Source organism: Dendronephthya gigantea, unplaced genomic scaffold (genome assembly GCF_004324835.1).
Source record: "Dendronephthya gigantea isolate DGI-Jeju-01 unplaced genomic scaffold, DenGig_1.0 000181F, whole genome shotgun sequence".
Taxonomy (NCBI): Eukaryota; Metazoa; Cnidaria; class Anthozoa; order Malacalcyonacea; family Nephtheidae; genus Dendronephthya; species Dendronephthya gigantea.
In genome coordinates this window covers 189,773-210,726 of record NW_021163191.1, presented here as the reverse complement: position 1 = coordinate 210,726, position 20,954 = coordinate 189,773, and the positions used below count along the sequence as shown (strand labels likewise).

The 20,954-nt window shown below is 36.8% G+C and overlaps 2 protein-coding genes across 3 annotated transcripts; one reads left to right on the top strand and one right to left on the bottom strand.

Annotated features, from left to right (window-relative positions):
• Positions 1-278: 278 nt before the first annotated feature.
• LOC114538358 (stabilizer of axonemal microtubules 1-like) lies at positions 279-3,610 on the top strand. Its single transcript, XM_028559527.1, has 4 exons — positions 279-583; positions 1,483-1,738; positions 2,291-2,816; positions 2,930-3,610. The coding sequence occupies exons 1-4, from the start codon at positions 483-485 to the stop codon at positions 3,544-3,546; spliced, it is 1,500 nt and encodes a 499-aa protein (XP_028415328.1). The 5' UTR covers positions 279-482; the 3' UTR covers positions 3,547-3,610.
• Positions 3,611-3,772: 162 nt separating this feature from the next.
• Positions 3,773-19,875, bottom strand: LOC114538354 (rap guanine nucleotide exchange factor 4-like). Of its 2 annotated transcripts, none has more exons than XM_028559519.1 (23): positions 19,767-19,875; positions 14,194-14,275; positions 10,640-10,752; positions 10,225-10,319; positions 9,948-10,026; positions 9,700-9,786; positions 9,544-9,625; positions 9,249-9,337; positions 8,779-8,830; positions 8,573-8,675; positions 8,260-8,406; positions 7,866-7,963; positions 7,432-7,557; positions 7,228-7,317; positions 7,069-7,160; positions 6,745-6,835; positions 6,494-6,544; positions 6,186-6,225; positions 5,918-5,965; positions 5,586-5,653; positions 5,100-5,154; positions 4,938-4,992; positions 3,773-4,738 (listed from the first exon to the last, which is right to left on the bottom strand). In XM_028559519.1, the coding sequence occupies exons 1-23, from the start codon at positions 19,769-19,771 to the stop codon at positions 4,642-4,644; spliced, it is 1,845 nt and encodes a 614-aa protein (XP_028415320.1). In that variant the 5' UTR covers positions 19,772-19,875; the 3' UTR covers positions 3,773-4,641. The 2 variants fall into 2 exon arrangements, with proteins under 2 accessions (XP_028415320.1, XP_028415319.1); XM_028559518.1 differs by lacking the exon at positions 19,767-19,875 and adding an exon at positions 15,034-15,328.
• Between the last annotated feature and the right edge of the window lie 1,079 nt (positions 19,876-20,954).

Genomic DNA, 20,954 nt, shown 5'->3' with positions numbered 1-20,954 from the left:
GTGTATTTCGCCCAAATCACCGTATATCATGTATTGTCCGTTTAGTAACATGATGGTCAGTAAGTTAAATCCAATTTAAAGCAAGTGAGAAGATAAGAAAGTTATTTAAGCTATTTTCTCATTTGAAATTAATTTCAAATTCAAAATTGGAGGTACACTATCAAATGGCCGAACAGATGATAATGATGGTGTAATTGTAGATATATGTAAATATATCTTTCAAATGATCTTTTGACCCATTGAATGTATGCGGTTGCCACTAGCAATGAATTAAACAACACAGCGCTTTACTATCAACACGAGTGTTGCTCTGATAAACTTTGAAGTTTTAGTTTACCGTAGAGCAAAATCCAACCGTCTTTATCTTGTAGTGGCGACGGCGTGAACTCGTGAAGTTAGTCAGTCTCCGCAACACATCTACTCTGATCTAAGATTACAAATTGGAAGCTGATCAGTACGGCTAATTTAGCCGCACTGCAATAATGGTTTCAAACAATTTGAAGCGAGATATATACAGTGCAGAAACACAACAATTACTTAGAGAAAAGGGTTTGAAATGCGTATGCGAGCTTTGTGACTGTGGGTAAGTTGAAACACATTTATTCTGCTTAAATACATGTGTCCATTATTTTTGTTTGTGTATGTATATCGGCATTGCTATTTCATACATGCATTACTTTAGAAAATGAAGCTTCTTTTCGTTCAGAAGATATTTCTAGGAGATCAATTCAACGCGATAAATAAACTTTTAGGGAGATTTGTTGATTTGAAAACCCATGATTTGGCTAAGGAGCATTTGAGAACGCCTCCCCCCTCATTGCCCCTATCAATGGCATGACTGTCTCGACTCTCGATGGGCCAGACTCCAGATCACTCCAGATCCCAAATCTCAATATATTTACTGCGTCGCGCACTGCGCGAACAAATTTCAGTACAAACAGATTCCTAGAGTACATGATTCCAAACTCAGCCTTATTCACGCATATCGTTTAATGCAGTTTTACCCCTATATTCTGTACGAAGTGCTCTATTTACTAGAAACCCTAAGAAAGAAACATTTTTCTAAAGGAATAAATATTGACAGGAAATGGAGTACAGTTGCATGCAACGATTGACGCGACGCAGTTACCGCCAGAATAGGCATCTTGTTCTAACTATGTCGTCATCGTGTCGAAAATGTAGGGTCTGATTTCAGATAACAGGCAGTCATAATTATATGAAATAATATCTGTCAGAGTGTTATTTATATAACCTATACAGTTTATTTAATTCTGTTTCCATCAAATAATACGGTAGCAGTTCAAGTACGTGTAAACAATGTGTTGTGTGTTATAAGCTCGACTCCTGTGTGTAAGTCGTAAATTGCTTTGAATCAAATATCTTAATTCACAACTGGGATTAACACAATGGACGTAAACAGGGGAGAAGGGTGTCCCTGTGTACCCGAGATCATATAAAGATGTGTTTCCTTGTTTTCACCAGTCGGTTCCATCGCCACGAGGGCTGTACGAAAATCACAGATAAAGGGAAAACTGTTCTTAAGAGAGCAGGTCTTAAAGAATGTTCAACAGATTATCAATCCTCCTACCAGACCCCACCCTGCAATTTTGTACGTAAGATAAGACGTCCACTTCCAAGACTGAGAAACCCCAATCCACCCCCCATGGATTTCCGAACCATAACAAACACGGAGTTTGTTCAACATAGTGGTTTTGAAGGTCCTCCCAAGCCGGTAAAGGTAGGTATAGAATCAATCGATTATAGTCATACAGACTAGTATTGAGTTTTTGCGGACTAGTGTCGCGCAACTTTGCCTCTGTGCAAGTTACGCTGCTGCTGGCACCAAATTTAACGAATATCACAACTTGGGGACTTGGGCGGTTTCCTCGGCTCGTGGTTGAACGTAAGTTTGCGCGCATTTGACATTTTCACGACAACTAGTCTTTTGGAGTGCGCGTTTTCTATTTGTCTCATCTTAAACAGACAGGAAAATATGTCCCTACATTTTTTTATGTTTTTTTCTTCGTCCATGTGTGTATTTGTTATATGCAGAGCTATTGGTCCGTATCAAACCCTTCACATACAAAATACACGCGCGGATGGTGCACCTGTACAGTTCAGTGATCATTCAATTTTCCAGACTATGAAAAGAATATTTCTGGTGTGTCTTGACTGTCTTCTGCCGGAAAAATGGTCAAAATATTCTAATTTTTTGTCTAAGTCACCTCGGGAGCAAAGAGCTCCTTGCTCAGCTACACTCTAAACTGTTAATTTTTTTGAAAACGTTTAGATTGAAGATAATTACCAGGACGTATCAAAGGAAGAATTTGACGGCAAGACCTCGTATGGCGTTGCGTACGCAAATCGAGCACAACCTAGCCAAATCAAGCTCACTCGCCCGGTGAATAGTTCCACACAGCAACCCAAGTACAAATTCTCGGATGAAACAACTCACAATACAACATTTAGGGAGAAAAAAGCCGAACCAACGATGTGCTTCTCCGAACTTCCTTCGTTCATGGGTTCCATACTTTACCCAGATGCAAAGTCTGGTAATTTACGTACAGTAAATCAAGAGTCGTACCAAGGGAAATTTGCACCAAAGAGTGAATTTTGTGGACCTCGAGAAGCCGCCATTAAATTGGGAACTGAGGGTGAATACGAACATGAAACGGTACATCAAGCTACGTACAAAAAGCACGATGAAGATCTTAAACGCTCGCCTAAAGGTCAAAAACCGACCATAAAGCTTTCGGAAAGAGTTAGGTTTAACGCAACCACACAAGCACAAAGAGATTTTCCAAGTTATAAAAAAGGTTTGTAGAAAATTTAAGCCACATTGTACACGGCTGAATAACGCCAAGACGGCAATTCAGAGACATGCAAGGTATATGTATCCTTATATAATACCATGCACTACTTCTTACAGGCGAATTCCCTGCTCCAGCGAAACCATGTGCCCCATATCCTGCAACAGTAAACCTTGGAATGGACACCACTCATGATTTCACGACAACGAACCGAGAAAGATACAAAGGTCAGTGGGATGTTAGCCTCGTCAAAGCAAAACCAAAGGAATCCAGTTATACTCCACCGAAGGAAAAGTTTCACACGACCACACAAACGATGGCCGATTTCAAGCCGAAGGAAACCACACGCGTTCGAATTTCCAAACCCGTCCCAACCATCCCCTCGAGTAAAGTAAAACTAGCTGACGAGACTTCCTATAAAACTCAATTCCCAAAATACGACGCCGGTTCGTTCAAAAGATACGGAGACCTCCACGAGCATACTTTTTATTTGAAACCCATTCAAAAGTTTAAAGGTCATTCGGTAACAGCAAATGACTTCCAGCAGCATGAACGTGTGCGTCCGCGAACCAGCTTCAAACCCAAGGAACAGCTGAGTAGTACTAAGGGAGAAATGGCTGGCGAAAGTGTATATCGTGCAACCTACAAACAAAAAGAATCTCAAGATTGTGCTTACATAAAGTATTTGACGGATCACAATAAAACTTTGTCACCGAAAACAGTTGCTTCTGCATGAGGCTGTAAATGCTCCAGGCTCCAGCTGCGTGCATAAAAATACATTATAACGTTTCAGGGGAAAACTTTTTTAGATGATTCTTTTCTTAAAAAGATTTTAAAAAATATGCTTTTTCTAACCCGGTATTTATGCAAATATGTGTTAGAATGCCGAATTGCCGATATCAGAATAATCTTACTACACACTACTTAATCATTAGCTAGATAAACAAGCAAGTACACCATAAAATTATACATATATATTTCCCTAAAATCTGTATCACAGTATTATGTGTCCATGTCTATGACTATGTATTATATACATATATATATCTCACATTTTGTACACCTGTTTAAAAGTTTCATGACAAGTAGCTACCTATACGTACTAGTTAGTTAACGTTCACAGTATTCTATAATATATGCATGACTCACTTGAATGTCCAGTAGTAGATTATAGTACACCATGCACGTGTAGATGTATTACGACAAACAGTTATAACTGATATGAGGCCCATTCACAAAAGATATCGTATACAATAATACGTATCTCATAGTGCGAATTGAAAAACACTCGTCCTCTGGACATCTGCAATATGTTTTGCAAAAATTACCAATTTCAAATTCCTTCAAATCAAAGTTAAAATCCCTTCTTGTCGAATGACCTTTTTTAACAGCTTTAAACGAAACACACAAACCAGAATTCTGCCATAGGGCTCGTAGTCCTGGGGCATCAAAGCCCCGTTTAGTGAACAAACAGTGTGTCCACGCACACATTATGCCACCTAGCATTATATGCCGGTTTTTTTGACATGCTCTTTGCCAGATGTATTAACCCTCTTTTCATGCCCGTATTTTGTCCGTTGTCCCAATCACCCTTTCCCTTATTCGTTTCCGACATCATTTGTGAATGCCCCCCATTCTAATGAATACGTTTTGTCTCATTGGGTTCTGTAACTGCATGATCAGTGCCAAAATCTGATTCACTGTCACTAGGCGCGGGGGGGGGGGGAGTAACCCACGTTGGTATCACCTTGATTGTTGCTGTGTGCATACCCCACGCGAAAGCAAGTTGCATGCATGCACCCATGCTAGGTGATACCTATATAGCTTTGTATTATAGTGTTTGAGTTTTTGTCGGTGACGATGGTTTAAAATCCGTATCCAAAGCCAACTGATCAAGCCTGTCTTGATTGTCGATAACCTGAAGTTGTCTGAAAAAAGATGTTCGTGTTTACTTTAGGTTCATGTATACGTACTGTACAATAGTCAAAAACGGTTATAATGACAATGTTATTCACTTGAAACTGATAAAATAATTCAGCGACTGTCATTTATCTCTGCATGCATGACAATATTACAGCGTTAACCAAAGTATGCAAACATTTGCTACCCGATAATAAAAATTCTCACCTCACATAGTTGTAAACCTCACGCATTCCTTTCGATATTGTTGGAGGATCAACCACTAAAATACATGGGAAGTAACATTTACGTATAACGTAATATATATATTCAGTTTCTGAAGACGCATTTTCTTAAGAAATTCCTTTATAAAGAACTTCTAATACGTACCTAATGGATGACTTCTACAAAACTGTATTAATCGAAGAGTGGACGCAACAAGTCTCTACATCGGACGAGAATGAAAAACAATTTAGGTAACTTGCATTTGCCGGTCAGTTCTAACGCCAGGTAGATAGCAGGTCATCAGTTGCGAATTTGGCAACCTTTCGGGTCCCGCCTTAAAATGATCCTATATGGCTAAGCTTCCATCTACCCGCCTGTCTTCGAAAATCTTAACACCAAAAAGTAGTTACTCAATACATTACGCATAAAGAGAAGCTAGAGAATAGGAAAGGCGTATAGGATGGTGTTTTCACATTCTCCTTTATGGGAGTTATGCAGATTTATGGCATTCCACTTTCTGTATAAATATAGTATGTATAATGAGGCAATGATCTAACGAAATTTGCACAGCGACAGCGGGACAAAATCCTCAGGCTGGCTACGTCATTGCATGTTTATATATAGAAAACGCAGTCCATAAAATGTTCATACCATCTTAGCAAAGTTCACCAGTTGATCGTTCGTCAATGTTTCGCTCCCCTCATGTGCGAAGGTCATGTCTAAAAAAAGGACGGAGCAATATGCAATAAACAAGAATGGGTCTAAATAATAACTTCTCGTTATTACGGCACACGGCTTTATCATTGGATCTTTGTACTTAGATCGTTAGTTTGAGGAGCGCTGAATATGCTCCTAATCAAGAGACGTATATACTTTCTGCAAAATAGCAAGTTCATATACCTAACACGAAGTATGCAGTAACATAAGGGGGGAAAAATACAGACATTGTATTTCATTGTAATAAATTGTATTATATCGGGTACCTTTAATAAATAATGGAACAAAAGGGATTATTGGTGGATCCAAAGAACCTGAAACAAATGTAGTAATCGATATAATCACCGAAGAAAATGTGCACACAATTGTTATAATGTAAGATCTTGGAGCCCGCCCCAGACATTGAACTTTTCATGCGCTGAATCGAATGCAAATGAACTTAAACAAAAACTTTAGCTCATTAACATTAGGTTCTGCACATGAAAAGTTTGACGTCTGGAACTTACGAAATTTCACAAAATGTTTTCAACCTACCCATAGATAATCTATACACTCTGTGATTCCTTGAGGGATTCTAATTAATATATAAAAAATAAAACATACAATATATATATATATACTTAACAAATGAAGTACATAAGCATGAGTCGAATTTTAGATTGAACTTTGCATGAGAGGGATGCAATCGGCCATACAGAGCGATTCAAAACAAAATTTCATTTAGCATATGTCATGGAAAATGATAACACTTTCGACGAAAGTTATAAATTTACTACATTGAGAAGAAAATCAATTTAAAAATCAACTTCACCGGGGTTGTTTACATTACAAAATACACTCACCAGGATTCCTGAGAAGTCGTCAAACATTTTCCGGAATTTCGTCGGCAATCTCTACGTAAAAGCGAAAAACGGAATAAACGCGATATATATAGCTATAGGTAATTTGCTATTCTTTCAAAGGGGTGAAGCATATTTCAACCCGGGCAAGTTGTTTTCCACCCCAAGATAAAATCCTAAATTGTGATAATCAGGTGGTAGATTGTATCTGGTAGACAAAATTGTTGACTAACAAAATATGAAACACAACTTACATCCCACGTATGGTTCATCCGGCTGACAGCGGAATTGTTCAAACCCAGAATAATGGCGAAAAACGTATTCCAATTCTTAAAATCTTTGCAGCTGTAAAATTCAAGTGGTTAGTTGTCTATTTTCATCTCATAAAAACATGAGATTTGTAGCCTATGTCATGTCGTCATGTCAATTCTAACCTTATTCATATAACCATGAACTCTTTTTACGTGATGGTATATGTATAATAACATGCATGGACTTATAAAACAAGCTTGCGACGATACTATAACTGAGGGTTATTTATGGCGGCCGTAACGATAGTATGAGAAAAATATTCTTACTGTGAGGCAATCTTTATAAATTTCTTCATAAGTTGAACTCTTTTAGATAGGTGACTTGCCAAAGCCAGCTCTGTCGCCACCCAAAATTGGATCTTTCAAAACAAAAGAAAAATGTTGAAATAAACACGCCAAGGTGAGAATTCAATTGCAATGACAAACCTCATCCAGTCTGTTTAAAAATAAATCCAAATTCGTTTTCACTTTACCAGGAAAGTTTTGTACACCAAACACGTGGTACAGGAATTCGTACTAAGGAAGAGAGCAGAAACTGTGTGAAAAGTGGTTTAATATGACATCACGATTGCACTTCGTCGTCATGAAGATTGTTAAAAAATATTATTCCACCTCACATATAGGACTTACCACACTGACAGATCTAAATAATTGATTCTCGTATAGCGTTAAGTGATAGGCCAATTCTTTAGCACTTAGCTCGGTCAACGAGCTATTAACTTCAAATTCTGGACCATCTTGTTCCGGTAATGGAACCTGAATAAAAGGGAAAAATATAGAACAGTTACACCTTAGGCAATCCATGTTCAATGCCGTTGGCGTGTTCATGGCGAAATTCGACTCATGTATATATGACTGTTATTCGAACACATATACACCAGAATGAGAATCATAACTGACAAATTGCATGCATTATAATGGCCTGAACTGACCGCACTTTTCTTTTAAATAAGTGCGCCCAATATTTAAGTGCAGTCATAAGCATGCCGTTCAACCTGTGATATTGGAACATAATTTGTTATGACAATCGCTACAAATACAAATACATATTCAGATATACTTACTAGACTGTTTAGTTCTTCTTTAGGAACCACAAACAATCTTCCATTAACTCTAACACGAGAAACAACTCCGACTTCGTCATATTTAAAAACTTGTTTTTCTGAAAAAATTGGTCGGACATGACGTCACACGAAACGTTGAATGATATAACATTAAGGTAAACATGTTTAACTCCTGATTCCAATTTTAATTACATCATAATTGTCTTTAACAAGCCGAATAAAAAAACAGGCTCGAAATTAACCCCGTCATGGAAATGTCAATGCCAAGTAACATGCCGATACGTGAAAGGATTTTAGTTGGAATATTGGATTAATTTCAAATTATAAGGAGCGGATGGTACTTAATGACAGTTCAAAGCCCATTTTGACAGTCGATCGAAAGGGCCTTACTCACCTCCATTCGATTTCAATTCACAAAGAACGCATTCGTCATCAATCTTCCACTTCTCGCAACATTGCTTTACAATATGCCGCACAGTCGAGTCTCTGCGACACCGAAACTTTGAATATGTATGATCTGAACGGTAGACTTGAAAGATCACTGTAAAAAGATATATCCATCTTACTGAATACAGTCTTCAATTCAATATACGGTAGCAGTCATTTTCATTATACCGTACCATAGTTATATATATAATTTGTAATGAATCTATTATGAGCATCCTAATCCTCGCGACACGATTGGGCGAATTGTTTATATCACATACCGTTATCACAAGCTCTGATAGGACAGCAATCATTTAGTCGTGTCACAAACTCGCCATCCATTGATCCTCGAGATTTATCATAATGGTTCGCATCCGAGGATTCCTATAATAAGTCGAGTATACGACATGTTGACAAATACCTTTTCATAACATAATTTACATGCACAGCTACACAACTACCAGGTCAACTATACGCGTTTACTTACTTTGTTTTCAAGTAAGGCTGACGACATCAAATCATCGTGACCATTTGAAAACCTGAATTACAAAAATCGGATAATTTGTAATAACAGTTATCATAAAAACAAATGTGCTTATAAATCCTATTCTATTTGCCAATTTTATTCGGATTCGTGATGTGTGATGGCACGACAGAATAAATACCGTGAGTGATTGAATATAGTGAAAGCAAAACTATATACACGGCGCTTGACCGAGCAATGATGCCAATGAAAAATTTTATAACACCGTCAGCAAAATGAATTTGTTATTCATTATACCACGTGATAAAAAACAAGCAATTAAATAACATTAATCAAAAAGGTGTTATATAGAAAGAAATATTAAATCATTTAGCTGTCACCATAATCATCCTTCTTGACAAAAACATATACGACATATACAAAAGTGTGTTTTCTGAGACATGATCTTTAAAATGTGTTGTTATTGTAATTACCGATTATGGTTGCATGTTTGATCCAGAACCTGTTCCAGCAGGGACAACTCGTCCGGCAAGTTGTCTTTTTCAAGATCACATACCAAATCCTTGATAAAAATACAAATGTGAAAAGCCTCGTGAGTCTCTCTATGACAATTTTAAGATTACTGCGTAATACAAAACATATATGGACTTCTATAATATGAGTGTGTTTACGGAAATGAGGCTATGTTCACAAAATTCAGCACCATTATCGAATCCGAGCTTGCGTGCAGACGCCATATTGTTGTTAAAAAGCACAGTTTTTCCTTACCTCTATTAGCTGTTTGACGTGCTCATTTTCATAAAATATATGATATGATAGTTTGTTCCAGTGGACAATGAAACGAACCAAACTAAAATCCAGTCCAAACGAAAGATATTAGAACCAAAATAAGGAAAAAACCCGGTTGACCCGCCATATACCCACCGTTTCTTTCGTCTTCGGCTCATATCCCCAGGTATTTTCTTATCATTCGACGGAAAGGCGTGTTGTATCCTTACTGTACCATGATAACTGGACACAGATTAAGGATATATAACAATAGGCAAATTATATGATCTGGCTCATATTTTTATTTATCCAATGACTTTGTACGACAAACCATTTCACTTTGCCTGTATGTATGTACGCGTGCATGCATGCAGCATTAAAATTGTAATCTCTGCAAAGGATACTATCTTTTGAGTATAGAGCACAGCTCTTCTTCGTTCGTAAATAGTGGGAATGTAAGAAGAAAATCATCCACCAAAGTGTCTATGAAAAAAATTCGTACGGTATGGTTATCATTAAATAAATTTCATAAACGGCATATTGCATCCATTTTAAGTGAGACATGGGAAATTCTAGCTCACAGCAGGGCAATAACTTGAAAGGTCAACAGACGAAATTGAAGCGTCTGGACGAAAATCCTTACGTGATGATATTATTTATGAAATAAAATTTGTGCACTACCTCTACAGTTACCCTCAGTCTCCTCGTCATTGTCCAGGCGAGTTTCCAAGAGATACTCAAGGATTGTCTCAGGTGAGCCAGTGGTTACGTCATAGCTATATTCGGCAGTCACATAAGTTAAGATGGAAAGCGATATACGTAGTTATAGATGGGCAGGGGGCATGAGGAGTGCCAATATATATTAAACGATATTTGAGGCAATCTATATATATGACGTGCGTAACAAGACGCCTATAACGGCCTGAGAGACACCTAAAGCCATGACACTACTCTCGATTTATTGGCACGGCACGGCTAAAATGGGTGTACCCGTACGTACATAAACGGGGCTTAAGCTGGTTAATGACCGTAAAATCATATCACTCGTTCAAAACGTCATAAAGAAGATAGTATAAAATAATATAGTAAAATATACCATTTGGGATCAACTTCATTTTCTGAAAACACAAGACTGGGGTCCTTTTTCCTGTCCAGAATCAGAACGTCCTTGAGGTCGAAGCGTACGATGATCGAGTCTTTCTCAAAACTCTAGTATAAACAAAGTAGAACTGTTTAGGTGACGAGAAAATTAAAGATAATGTAACTAATTTGAATTTGGGAACCGATATTAAAATGATTATGCTCTATACGTTTTGAAGCGCTTGCCGGAATATGAGGCTATATAAAACTCGACATTCTACATAGATAATAGTGAACGTGCATTTTATATAAGCCGCGTTCTAGGAACATATAACTTGATATATTGCCAGCATGAAATTGAAATATATCATATTTAGATGCAGCATGAGAATTTCCGTGGTTTCAGTTTCAAGTCATTGCTTAGCTGAACGCCTCCCCCCCCCCTTCCAAACAATGCCGAAAGAACTCGAAAATGCAAGAATATTCTTTACGCGGTTACGGGTTCCGTCCACACGTATTCACACAACCTCAACACTCAATATCACAGTTCATAATTCCGAATTCCTTTAGCTCTCAACATGCATCTCAATCGGCAGGGATATTTAAATGACATCGTAAGATCCACGCGCGCCGAAAAGTGAGGCTTGAGGGCTTCTAGACGTCAAAATGAAAACGATAATGAAAATTGAGAGAGCTTCTGTGTTTTTGTCTAAAGATATACATAACGTAAAGTAAAACCACTTGATCGCCGTACTTTCAATAGCGCCATCGTCTTAATTAGTGTTGTTTCTCTGATTGAAAATCTGCCAAAAATTTTCGGTTTTGAAGTCAAAAAGTTTTATGGCGAAAATATGGGTCATTAAATTACAAGTTTGCTCTTAAGAAATATGTAACAACTTCATTAGCATCACGTTGGTTGTTTTTTGAACATTTGAATTAAGCCAACAAATTCGATTTTATAGCTATATACTTAGTGTTACCCTTGTAAAATAAAGACAATTTTGTAGTCTGCTAAGCTAAAATCATTGTTCTTGTTTCAATTATAATTTCATTTCATTTAATAGCATATCATGACATCGCCAATTCCGGTCACACCTTTCTAAATATATTTAAAAAGTATATGCTCGTTTCCTGATAAAATTTCCGTTTATTGTTTTCACAATAAAAGTATTTAAATATTTAATATGTATATTTATAGGTATTTAAAAATGTGTTTGGTAACAAAGAATAAGAATTCTGTCTTTGACTACAACAAACGTATACGCTATATATGATCATGATACCACACGTATACTGCATGACATGCATTCATAAAACAATCCAAAAAGCCAACAAGCCAACCATGCGACTAAAAAATTAACACACCATGCAATCACGGCCAACTAACCAACGAACCTAACAATCATGCAACATAACAGCCAACTAACCGGCCGACTATACCTAATCAGCCGGCCAAAAAAAAACAAGCAAAACGACAAGACAACGAGTCTGCTATCAAACTATCAAACAGCCAACCAGCCAGCAAATGAACCAACCAATCAGCCAATCGACCAACAGCAACAAAACAATCTGCCAAATAACTATACATACGTCCACAATTGTAAATATACATGGACGGCATTTTAATCAAACAATGAAAAAAAAGGCAAATTTCCTTTGAATTTCAATTGTATAGTGCCGCATAAACTCGCGTTATTTGTTTTTTCATATATTTTGAATATAATTCAAGTAATCCATGAGATGGTTTTAATCATCGCGAGAGTATATATAATTCTTTGAACGGTCGATATACTTAACTAATGCTCGACCTACTGCATGCATGCATGGTATCGCTAAAACATATTGAAGTCATAAAAAAATCCATTTTGCAAGCAATCTACGATTTATGATTCAAGAATATCATAATCTACGATTTATCGTCATATGCACTTATATGCATGCATGTATATCTAAATTATACTGATGCAACAATTGCATAATATTCTTTATCCAATTTGTGTATCCTGCGGGTAAATCTTTCATATTTCAATAAAATAAATGTTTTACCAACAATCGAGAAAAAAAATGAAAATATGGCTATTGGGCGCAGTACAATACAATTGAGGCGGTATGAGGATTTGGAAAGTGTTTATTGCGAAAAATGTATTTGAGCTGCAACGGTTAAACAAAGTCGGTGCCGTTGCGTGCAGCGATCCTTTGTTAAAATTAAATAGTAATTCTTTCTTGGTCGGAAGCGACACTTTTTGTATTGCAAAACAAAGGCAATACAACGCTCTTAAACAATGTTGTGTGATCAATTATCTAGCAGCACGCATAAACCGCCTATCGTGACTTTTAAAACAGTATGTGATTTATAGCCTTTGTATGAAGTGTGTGCTTCCCACAGACATATTTAAACACCGCTTAGAAATGCCATCTCGACTCTCTGCACGGTGACAATTTGCCGGCTATACCAGAGTGTCGAGGCCCGTTCAAAAGAGCAAAATGTTGGCCCAACATTATTTTCTACGCTGTTTGCCACCGTTAGACCGTTTTTAAAAACAACATGCTGGGTAATGTTGGGTGGTTTAGATGATGTTAGATCGGATTTGATCCGGTTTGAACCTTTAATTCCACATAGGCAACATAGTTCGACGGCAAAAAATGATGTTATACGATGCAGTTAGTGTCGTCTGTTCTTAGCAAATGTCGTGCTTGATCAGTTATCATACCGCAATATAGATTGTAGAGTGATGGCGTACATGGCAATGATCTCTCTTGACTTCAATGGCGCCTTACATGACCGTTGTCAATGGAAACTCAGTGATTTTTTATCCCCAAATATTGATAAGTCTGGCAGATTTTGACTTTCGATGCGGGCTAATGAGAATGTCCGATAAAATTGCATCATATATTAAGCGGAAGGTTCTTTACTGTCCTCCTCAACTAAACATTCACTCCGATGAAGTAGTTTCATTGAATGCACGTGCCTGAGAAACCTTCTAATGTAGTATGTACCAATTATGTGTAATGCGAGTATTGGCTTTGTGGATATCAAGCGTCTCTGCAACTTATTTTAATAGCTCGTGTCACTTCCCACCCACAAAGTCACGCAACATTTTGAAAGCTTCAAGATAAATAGACAGGCCAATCTCTATGCCATCGGCTATTGCATGGTATTGCGCTGAATACTGCAAAAAAATGCCCCAATAATATCAATGCATTTGAAAATGTCGTATGCCAACGGCTTTGGTGTAAGAAAGTATCATTATCAGCGAGAATAACGTGAATTGAAATGGTTCAACAAACATTACGTGTTGGGCCGCAAGTACATATGTAGATATAGTGCCATAGTTATGTACATGCATGTATTTCTACTCATGTAGTATACTATACGAGTTGTCAAACGGATAACGCTTCGTAAATTGTGAGTTTAAAGCCACTTTGAGAAGTCAATTTTCATTACGTGATTCGTTTTTCACAAGCCCACTTTTCATCGTGAAAGTGTGAAGTTAAACACAAGGTTGAAAAAGGCGTATGTGCTGCGCGGGTAAACAAACCGCAAGTGATTCAAAACATTGGCACACTCACCGTCGATGTCTCTTGATTGGCCACCTTCGGCTCCAGGCTGTCCTCCTTCTTCACGAATTGGCAACCTACATCGTACATGGACCTGAAGAAACGAAACAGATCCATATGAAACACTAATGAAGTCCATACAAAGAAACGCGTGCATGTATCGGCCGTTCACTATGTAATTACACCACCAGACGTGAAAGATGAGAAGTGCCGCGCGATTCCTAAATATTCCCGACCCGTTTCGAATATCACCTTTCTGAACAACGATCATGATATGACTGAATAAATTCGATTAAAATTTGATAAGAAGCGGGTATATACAATAGTACATGATTGCAATGCATGTATCAGTTATCCATAATATTGAACGTGCTTGCATGTCTCGAATAACACTTTTGATACATAATTTTGCAAATCAGAGTACCATTCTTACTCTACCTATATATACAGTATATATACATGTTGCCGAATATTATATTAGGGCTGTTCAGCAACTTACGTTACTGGAATTTAAGTTCGGTTTTATCCACTGATTAATTTAAATTATCAAAATTCTTAAACAGCTTAAGTACATATTTTCCCTAACCATAATTCCTAACGAATAATGGTTCAAAATACAGTCTTTCAACGCGGCTATGTATGTAAAGGGTTTGTTTTCCAATAAAATAAAGCTTGCGCGTGATGACTTGATTCTTACTGTAGGCATCAGTCCATGAAATTTTTTTCAGCGATTTCCTTCTCGATGCGACGGATGCGTGCCTATATGCTCAATTTATATTACGCTCTTAGGTAAATAGTCACAAGACATTTTCGTTGCTAACTCAATATATGTACACACATCAATGCTCATACCTTTCCCTTAAGCTTTTCACGCGATTCTTACACCCGTTGAAAAACTGTTTAACATTAGTAAAGTATTTCCCTCGGCCACTAAAGGTACGTCGACGTTTCGTCTTAAAGTTATCAAAGGAAGCCTCAAAAGGGCTGGCTCTCGAGGCAGTCTCTTGGTCTTGGTCAGCCGAGTCTCGCATCGCCGCGTTAGTTCCCATTTGTCGACTTGATATTAAACCGAATTCTATATAACCGTGCTCTAAAGTTGATTATTTAGTCACCGCTTCAGGACACACGGTGTACCTTTACTCAAATCCATGCAATGCATGTTGTTTTTCGCTGTTTGTTCTTCTTAATAATGAGAAAATTGAGCTCCTACCGTATGTGGGAGATTACAGATCCGCACCTAGCGGAAATGGTGTCAAAAGCTAATACTTAGCGACGTCACAATGAACATTATTTGATATAATGACACTTAGTTGCATGAATAATACAGGTGCTTTATGTGTATTGAATAACACTCGTATTCCAAAATCTGGAACGTGTTATACGCAGTTCATTTCTGTTTTATACGTAAGGGATACCGGTTAAACCAGGCATCTGTGTTCCCCTTTTCATAGGATGTTACGTCATGTATTAAGAACCAATAGATTATCGGCTACAAAAGGTTCGTTCGTCTTTCACGCATCGCGAAAACCCACTCGCCATCTCGCTTCGAGTAGCTGCATCAAATTAAATTCAACACAAAGAAGTATTTTGATTGGATGCAGCGTGGTTGCGATACTGTGATTACAGTAGGATTAAATTCTTCGTTTTGAATGATTTGGAATAATATAAGAAACTAAAACAGTGGTTATTAAACCTTGATATTAATCGTAAATTCTTTAAAACCTATATGATTTACCAACAGAAAATTCCAACTGTGATTACAGAAACTTTGACCGCATAGTTCTAGTCGATTCGTAATTGTCGTAATTGTTAATCTGATCGTGGCTCAGATAAATAGCTACGCGTGTGCAGTCTGAACAATGAGGATTTGAAAACCGAAACTGATAAAGAAAAATTTATATCCGTATATATGATTTCACATTGGTGATAACGACTTCTTCAGGATTATTATTAATTATACAACTGGCCGAACTGCATGTGTATAGTTAAATCCTAGCCTTTAACTGAGAAATGTATGACTCTGATTGGCTAATTCTGTCCATAACTACAGTTAAAAGTTAACTATAGTCTTTAATACAAGTGGCTCCAGAACATTAACTAGGCGTATTGAGCTCAGTGGTATATCATATATAGTTCACTGTATATACTTCGTGGTTACTTGCCGCCATTTTGGATAACAAATCATACCGTTACTCGTTAGTAAAAAAGAGATAAGATTGGAGCACTGTGGCACATGCATTATTTGCCCGTCCATGATTCCAAAAGATTTTAAAAGTTCCAATGATTGCTAGTAAATCGGATAAACCAAAGGCTCGTGCCACCCAAGACGGTAGGAAAACTTGATACGTCATCAGCGTCGTTGCAAGAGCCGAGATTCTCGCAAGCTGCCTGCGAGTTAAATACTAAAATCTAATATACTCGAGACTTATTTTAAAATCAACATTTATATATTATTCAAGTCAATCTCCACATAATTTTTTATCTTTTTTAGCTTCAATTAATATTCCAGACGCTTTTTATCAATCTCACGCAGTCACGCGATAAAATTGTTACCGGCAATTTCCCCGTTTTTTGAGATTTTATAGCCTCAAATTTTTGTGCCGCATACATCGAATGGATCCAATTAACAAACAAAGAAGTCTAACATAAAACTGATGTAGCTATATCAATTGTAATGGTCTACTACATTAAAACATTACTTTTTACTAAAAATATTTTCCAGAACTTGTTTTGAATAACGGCACGTGATGAGAAAGAACTAAATATATCATTTTTATCCAAATTTAGCTTCAAGACTATTAGTATTTTTTTATCAAACATTCATCCTATTAAATCTTGTATCGATATAAATTGATCGTGCGTCCGGCTTTTGGACCAATCACGGCTAATATTCTTCTCCTCGAAGGGAGACGCTTTGATCCGATCGGACACAAACTTGGGATGACTTCCGTTTATGGAATAAGGCAACTGGGGCGATTTAGTCGGAAAAAAAAAAGATCGGCAAAGGTTTCCGCACAAAAAATAAATAGAAAATGGGATAAATTCTCGCTTTACTAATTCTTTAGGCATTTTTTCAAAGTAAAATATCAAAGACAAAGATCGATTACTGAGATTTAAGTATGGTATATTTACAAGAGTGTTTCCAGAAATTTTTGAAAACTGGTTTAATAAATCCTGATATTTTTTAAGGCAACCTTTAAATTAGACCTAATCATATGCAGCGGCAAACTGAGATGCAACTTCAGCCATCATCTGGCAGGGGCCAAACATGGCGCTGAATATAAAGAATAAGCTGGAAATCGTAATTTGCTTCAATCATATAATGATTGTCAAAAAGTGAGATAAGAAAACGGACACTGCATACAAACGACTGAAAGGCTTGAAGGGATTCGTCATGAATGGTGTTTTTGAGAAGATTGAAAGCGCGAGCTTCCATTAAATTAGATTGGTTTGGGTGAACGCGGAGAGGCAAAAAAAGCATACGAGTGATACGACTACAGTCTACGGACGCAATTGGGATGAATAAAAAAAAAGAAATCACGTCCCCGGGAGTATTATCAAAAGATTATACATAGCAATCTCTATGATTGGGATCAGGTAACTCTTTGGTTGAGAATATGGACCTTTGACAATATAGACGTAGTTTGCACTTTGCAGACAAAGTATGTTCCTTTATTTGTGAATCACTGAATGTTAAACTGAAATATGGTAAAATGGCGTATGGATTCTATTAGAAAGTAGAAACTTCACAAAATCAACCTTCTGTGGTTCTGTTGGTATAATTGTATAAACTCCCTCCCCCTGGGCGAAATTGAAAAAAATGTGAACATTTTTAACAGTATAATTTTTCTGACTATTTTTAAAACAATGCTCTGTTATAAAGTTAAAAGAAGCCTTATAAAAACGTTATCTACAATTGACAATTCAACTTATCGAAGAGGAAAATACAGTTTAGGACATGCGAAATGGTCTGCCATTGCATTCTGTTCTAACCATGCATTCAACATGTGATAATTCTTTCATGATACACAGTATTACTATGTTTACTATTTTATGGTATTTATGTTAATGGTATTAGTGTAATTGTACAAAACAACCAGTCTTGTGAAATAAAAAAACACTTTACAGCCCATGATGATATGTACACAAGGGATAATAAACACTTCTATATTAAAAATTTTATGAGAATGGTGAAGCACACAAAATAAATAAATAATGTAAGTACTAATAAGTATATTCATATTTTTGTAGCTGTGTGGAAAAACAAAAAAAAATTTAAAATACAACCAAAGCTAAAATCATAACAAAACAACTTTATTGCTTAAAATATATAACTGCTCATAAGTCATTTGCAAATGCAAAGCAAATGCCATTAACATGCGTATAGAAAATAGAAAAAGTTCACTGCTAGCATACACTTGAGAAAACTATATAGATTTAGTACAGATTGAAGTGTCAAGTGTTTCTCAAATATAAACATGGGATGGACGGCTCAGTCACAGTACGGGTTTGTCTTCCACATACCATTTCAACTCCCACGCGCGATTGTATCACTGCTAAGAACCACAAAAAACTATTCTAATGGAAATAGCTTGACAATAAAATTGCATTTATTGTGTACTAATAGCGCTTTATTTAATAGAACTGCCAGGTGTTCTTTTGTCGCGTGACTTAAATGTTGCAAATTATGCGTGCCTGCCCGGTTTTTTGAACATGGAAAATTCAGGACACGAAATGTTCCGCACTGAAATACTTTATAATACTTGGACATGGCGCCATTTTGTGACACTACATAATTCACGATATATATTACGCATCGCTAAGTGTATTATTCAAGAGCTTGACGCGAATTGAGGATTATAGGATTTTTTAGAGCGTCCCTAATTCATTACCTGCCTTCCCTATTTATGAACTGTTGTGTGATGTACTGATGTAACAACTCTGCGTGAATATGCTAACCCGTCTGGCATTTTAAAAGCTACTATTCCCTCTTGTTCACACACACAACACGAAACTAAAAACTTCCGGAGTACTTATTAAAAAAGGCAGGCATCTTTTATCGGCGAATGCATACATATGCGTGTTAGTAGAACAAACAGACTTTACAGAATTGTAATTATGGACGCTAGATGATGTATTTGTCCAGTGCGAATATCCCTTTTACCAAATGTGGCATCGTGCCGTTACAAAAACATTGTTTAGCACGAATCACCGTTTGTTTATTTGCAGATATATTGTTTTAAACCGTGAGTGGACGGTTTTCTTTAACGCATGACAAATTCATGAACAAAAACGTGTCTCGATTTTATAAATTAACATCTTTAAACTTTTTATTTACCATACATTGTAAAGCCTTGAATGTTTTAATCGAAATCTCGCCAATTCACGTTGTAAATTCTATTCAAATGCTTACCATACTATCCCGAAAAGCGAGATAAAATTGAAGCCAGATGTCAAAGATTATAATACCCTTTATGATAAGCACGTTCTCAATGTTTACAATATCTCCCACAAATATTACTTTCCGATCTTTTGCTCATGTCATTTTTAAAGGCAAGTTGTATTCATGTACAATTTATCCTTACCTCATTGAAAGATTATGCTTTAAATTCCCATCGATCCCATGTTATGAACAGATATGAAATGCTGTACTTCGTCTTTAAATTCACCGCTTTGACTTTGTTTATGGCTTTGTTCTCTCGTTTCCTCGGGAAGTCCGTTGATATATAAATATTCGCGACCAGGGGGGGCGACTGCTTAATGGGATATAAATTGCATTGGAGCATTGGAGTAGAAGCTAGGTGCACGAACGTGCTGTAGTGTAGTAAATTTCTCGTATCGAATATTTTCCTGCTTCTTTGTCAGTTTTCGTATGCTGAGGAAATTTTTTTAGCAATTAATAGTGAAAATTGTTACTGGTTAAAAGAGGTATGACTCCCCTATATAACCTTGGGGCTGGGACGTAAATTTAGAATACATTGTAACCCAGTTTGCTGTCGTAAAAATGCCGTGAGATTGAAGTTTAGACTTGTTTCAGACGTCAAACTTTTCATGTGTCAAATGGAATGCAAATGAACGTAAACAAAGACTTTAGCTTAATATTGATTCGATACATGAAAAGTTCAATTCGACGTCTGCCCCTTTTACAATGCTCGTAGACGTAGGCGTACTGATATGTATGGTGTTTTACTTTTTCCTTCAAAGTTCCACAGATAGAGGCAACGATATAGCGAAAATATTTGCATACTTGAATCGGTTTAAAGTTTTAGATACTTACTGACGTCCTCTCACATGACTCTTATCGTATAGCCGTGGTAGCTAAATTTGTCGAATGACGTACAAAATACATACTATAAACAAACACATATCCGGTGATATGCAGTACCAATACGTGCTAAATTCCCTGTTCGGCTGATTTCCCTGTACAGCAAAAAGGAATGTATGAGTAATGGTTATTCCGAATAAGGTGTGCATAAGAATAAAATAAAAAAAATAATGAAACTGTATATTATTTCGGATGAAATCTGATTTTCTTCAACCATAGGCGTACAGGCCTAAAAATTTTAGAGGGCAGGCGATTGATTAAAAAACAATATATACAACTGCCAACTCGGTACCAGTAAAAAACCTCTCAACGTTTCCAAGCATGGACCTCTCCCTCAGATGGAGGTGTCGAGAACTTCTTTGTTTGCTTAAAGCAGTTGTTATGCCGAATTTGATTTTTCCCTGTCATTATATATGCACACTTTTTTTTTACTTTTCACGGCGAGTAA

What these genes read in the sequence shown, in the direction of transcription:
- LOC114538358 (XM_028559527.1), top strand. Translation starts at nt 483, where the DNA reads ATGGTTTCAAACAATTTGAAGCGAGATATATACAGTGCAGAAACACAA. An exon ending in TGCGAGCTTTGTGACTGTGG is followed by an intron (nt 584 to 1,482) that starts GTAAGTTGAAAC and finishes TGTTTTCACCAG; the next exon opens with TCGGTTCCATCGCCACGAGG. An exon ending in TTTTCCAAGTTATAAAAAAG is followed by an intron (nt 2,817 to 2,929) that starts GTTTGTAGAAAA and finishes TACTTCTTACAG; the next exon opens with GCGAATTCCCTGCTCCAGCG.
- LOC114538354 (XM_028559518.1), bottom strand. Translation starts at nt 15,230, where the DNA reads ATGGGAACTAACGCGGCGATGCGAGACTCGGCTGACCAAGACCAAGAG. An exon ending in AAGAAGAACTAAACAGTCTA is followed by an intron (nt 7,558 to 7,865) that starts GTAAGTATATCT and finishes CCTTTTATTCAG; the next exon opens with GTTCCATTACCGGAACAAGA. An exon ending in GGATGAACCATACGTGGGAT is followed by an intron (nt 6,545 to 6,744) that starts GTAAGTTGTGTT and finishes GCTTTTACGTAG; the next exon opens with AGATTGCCGACGAAATTCCG.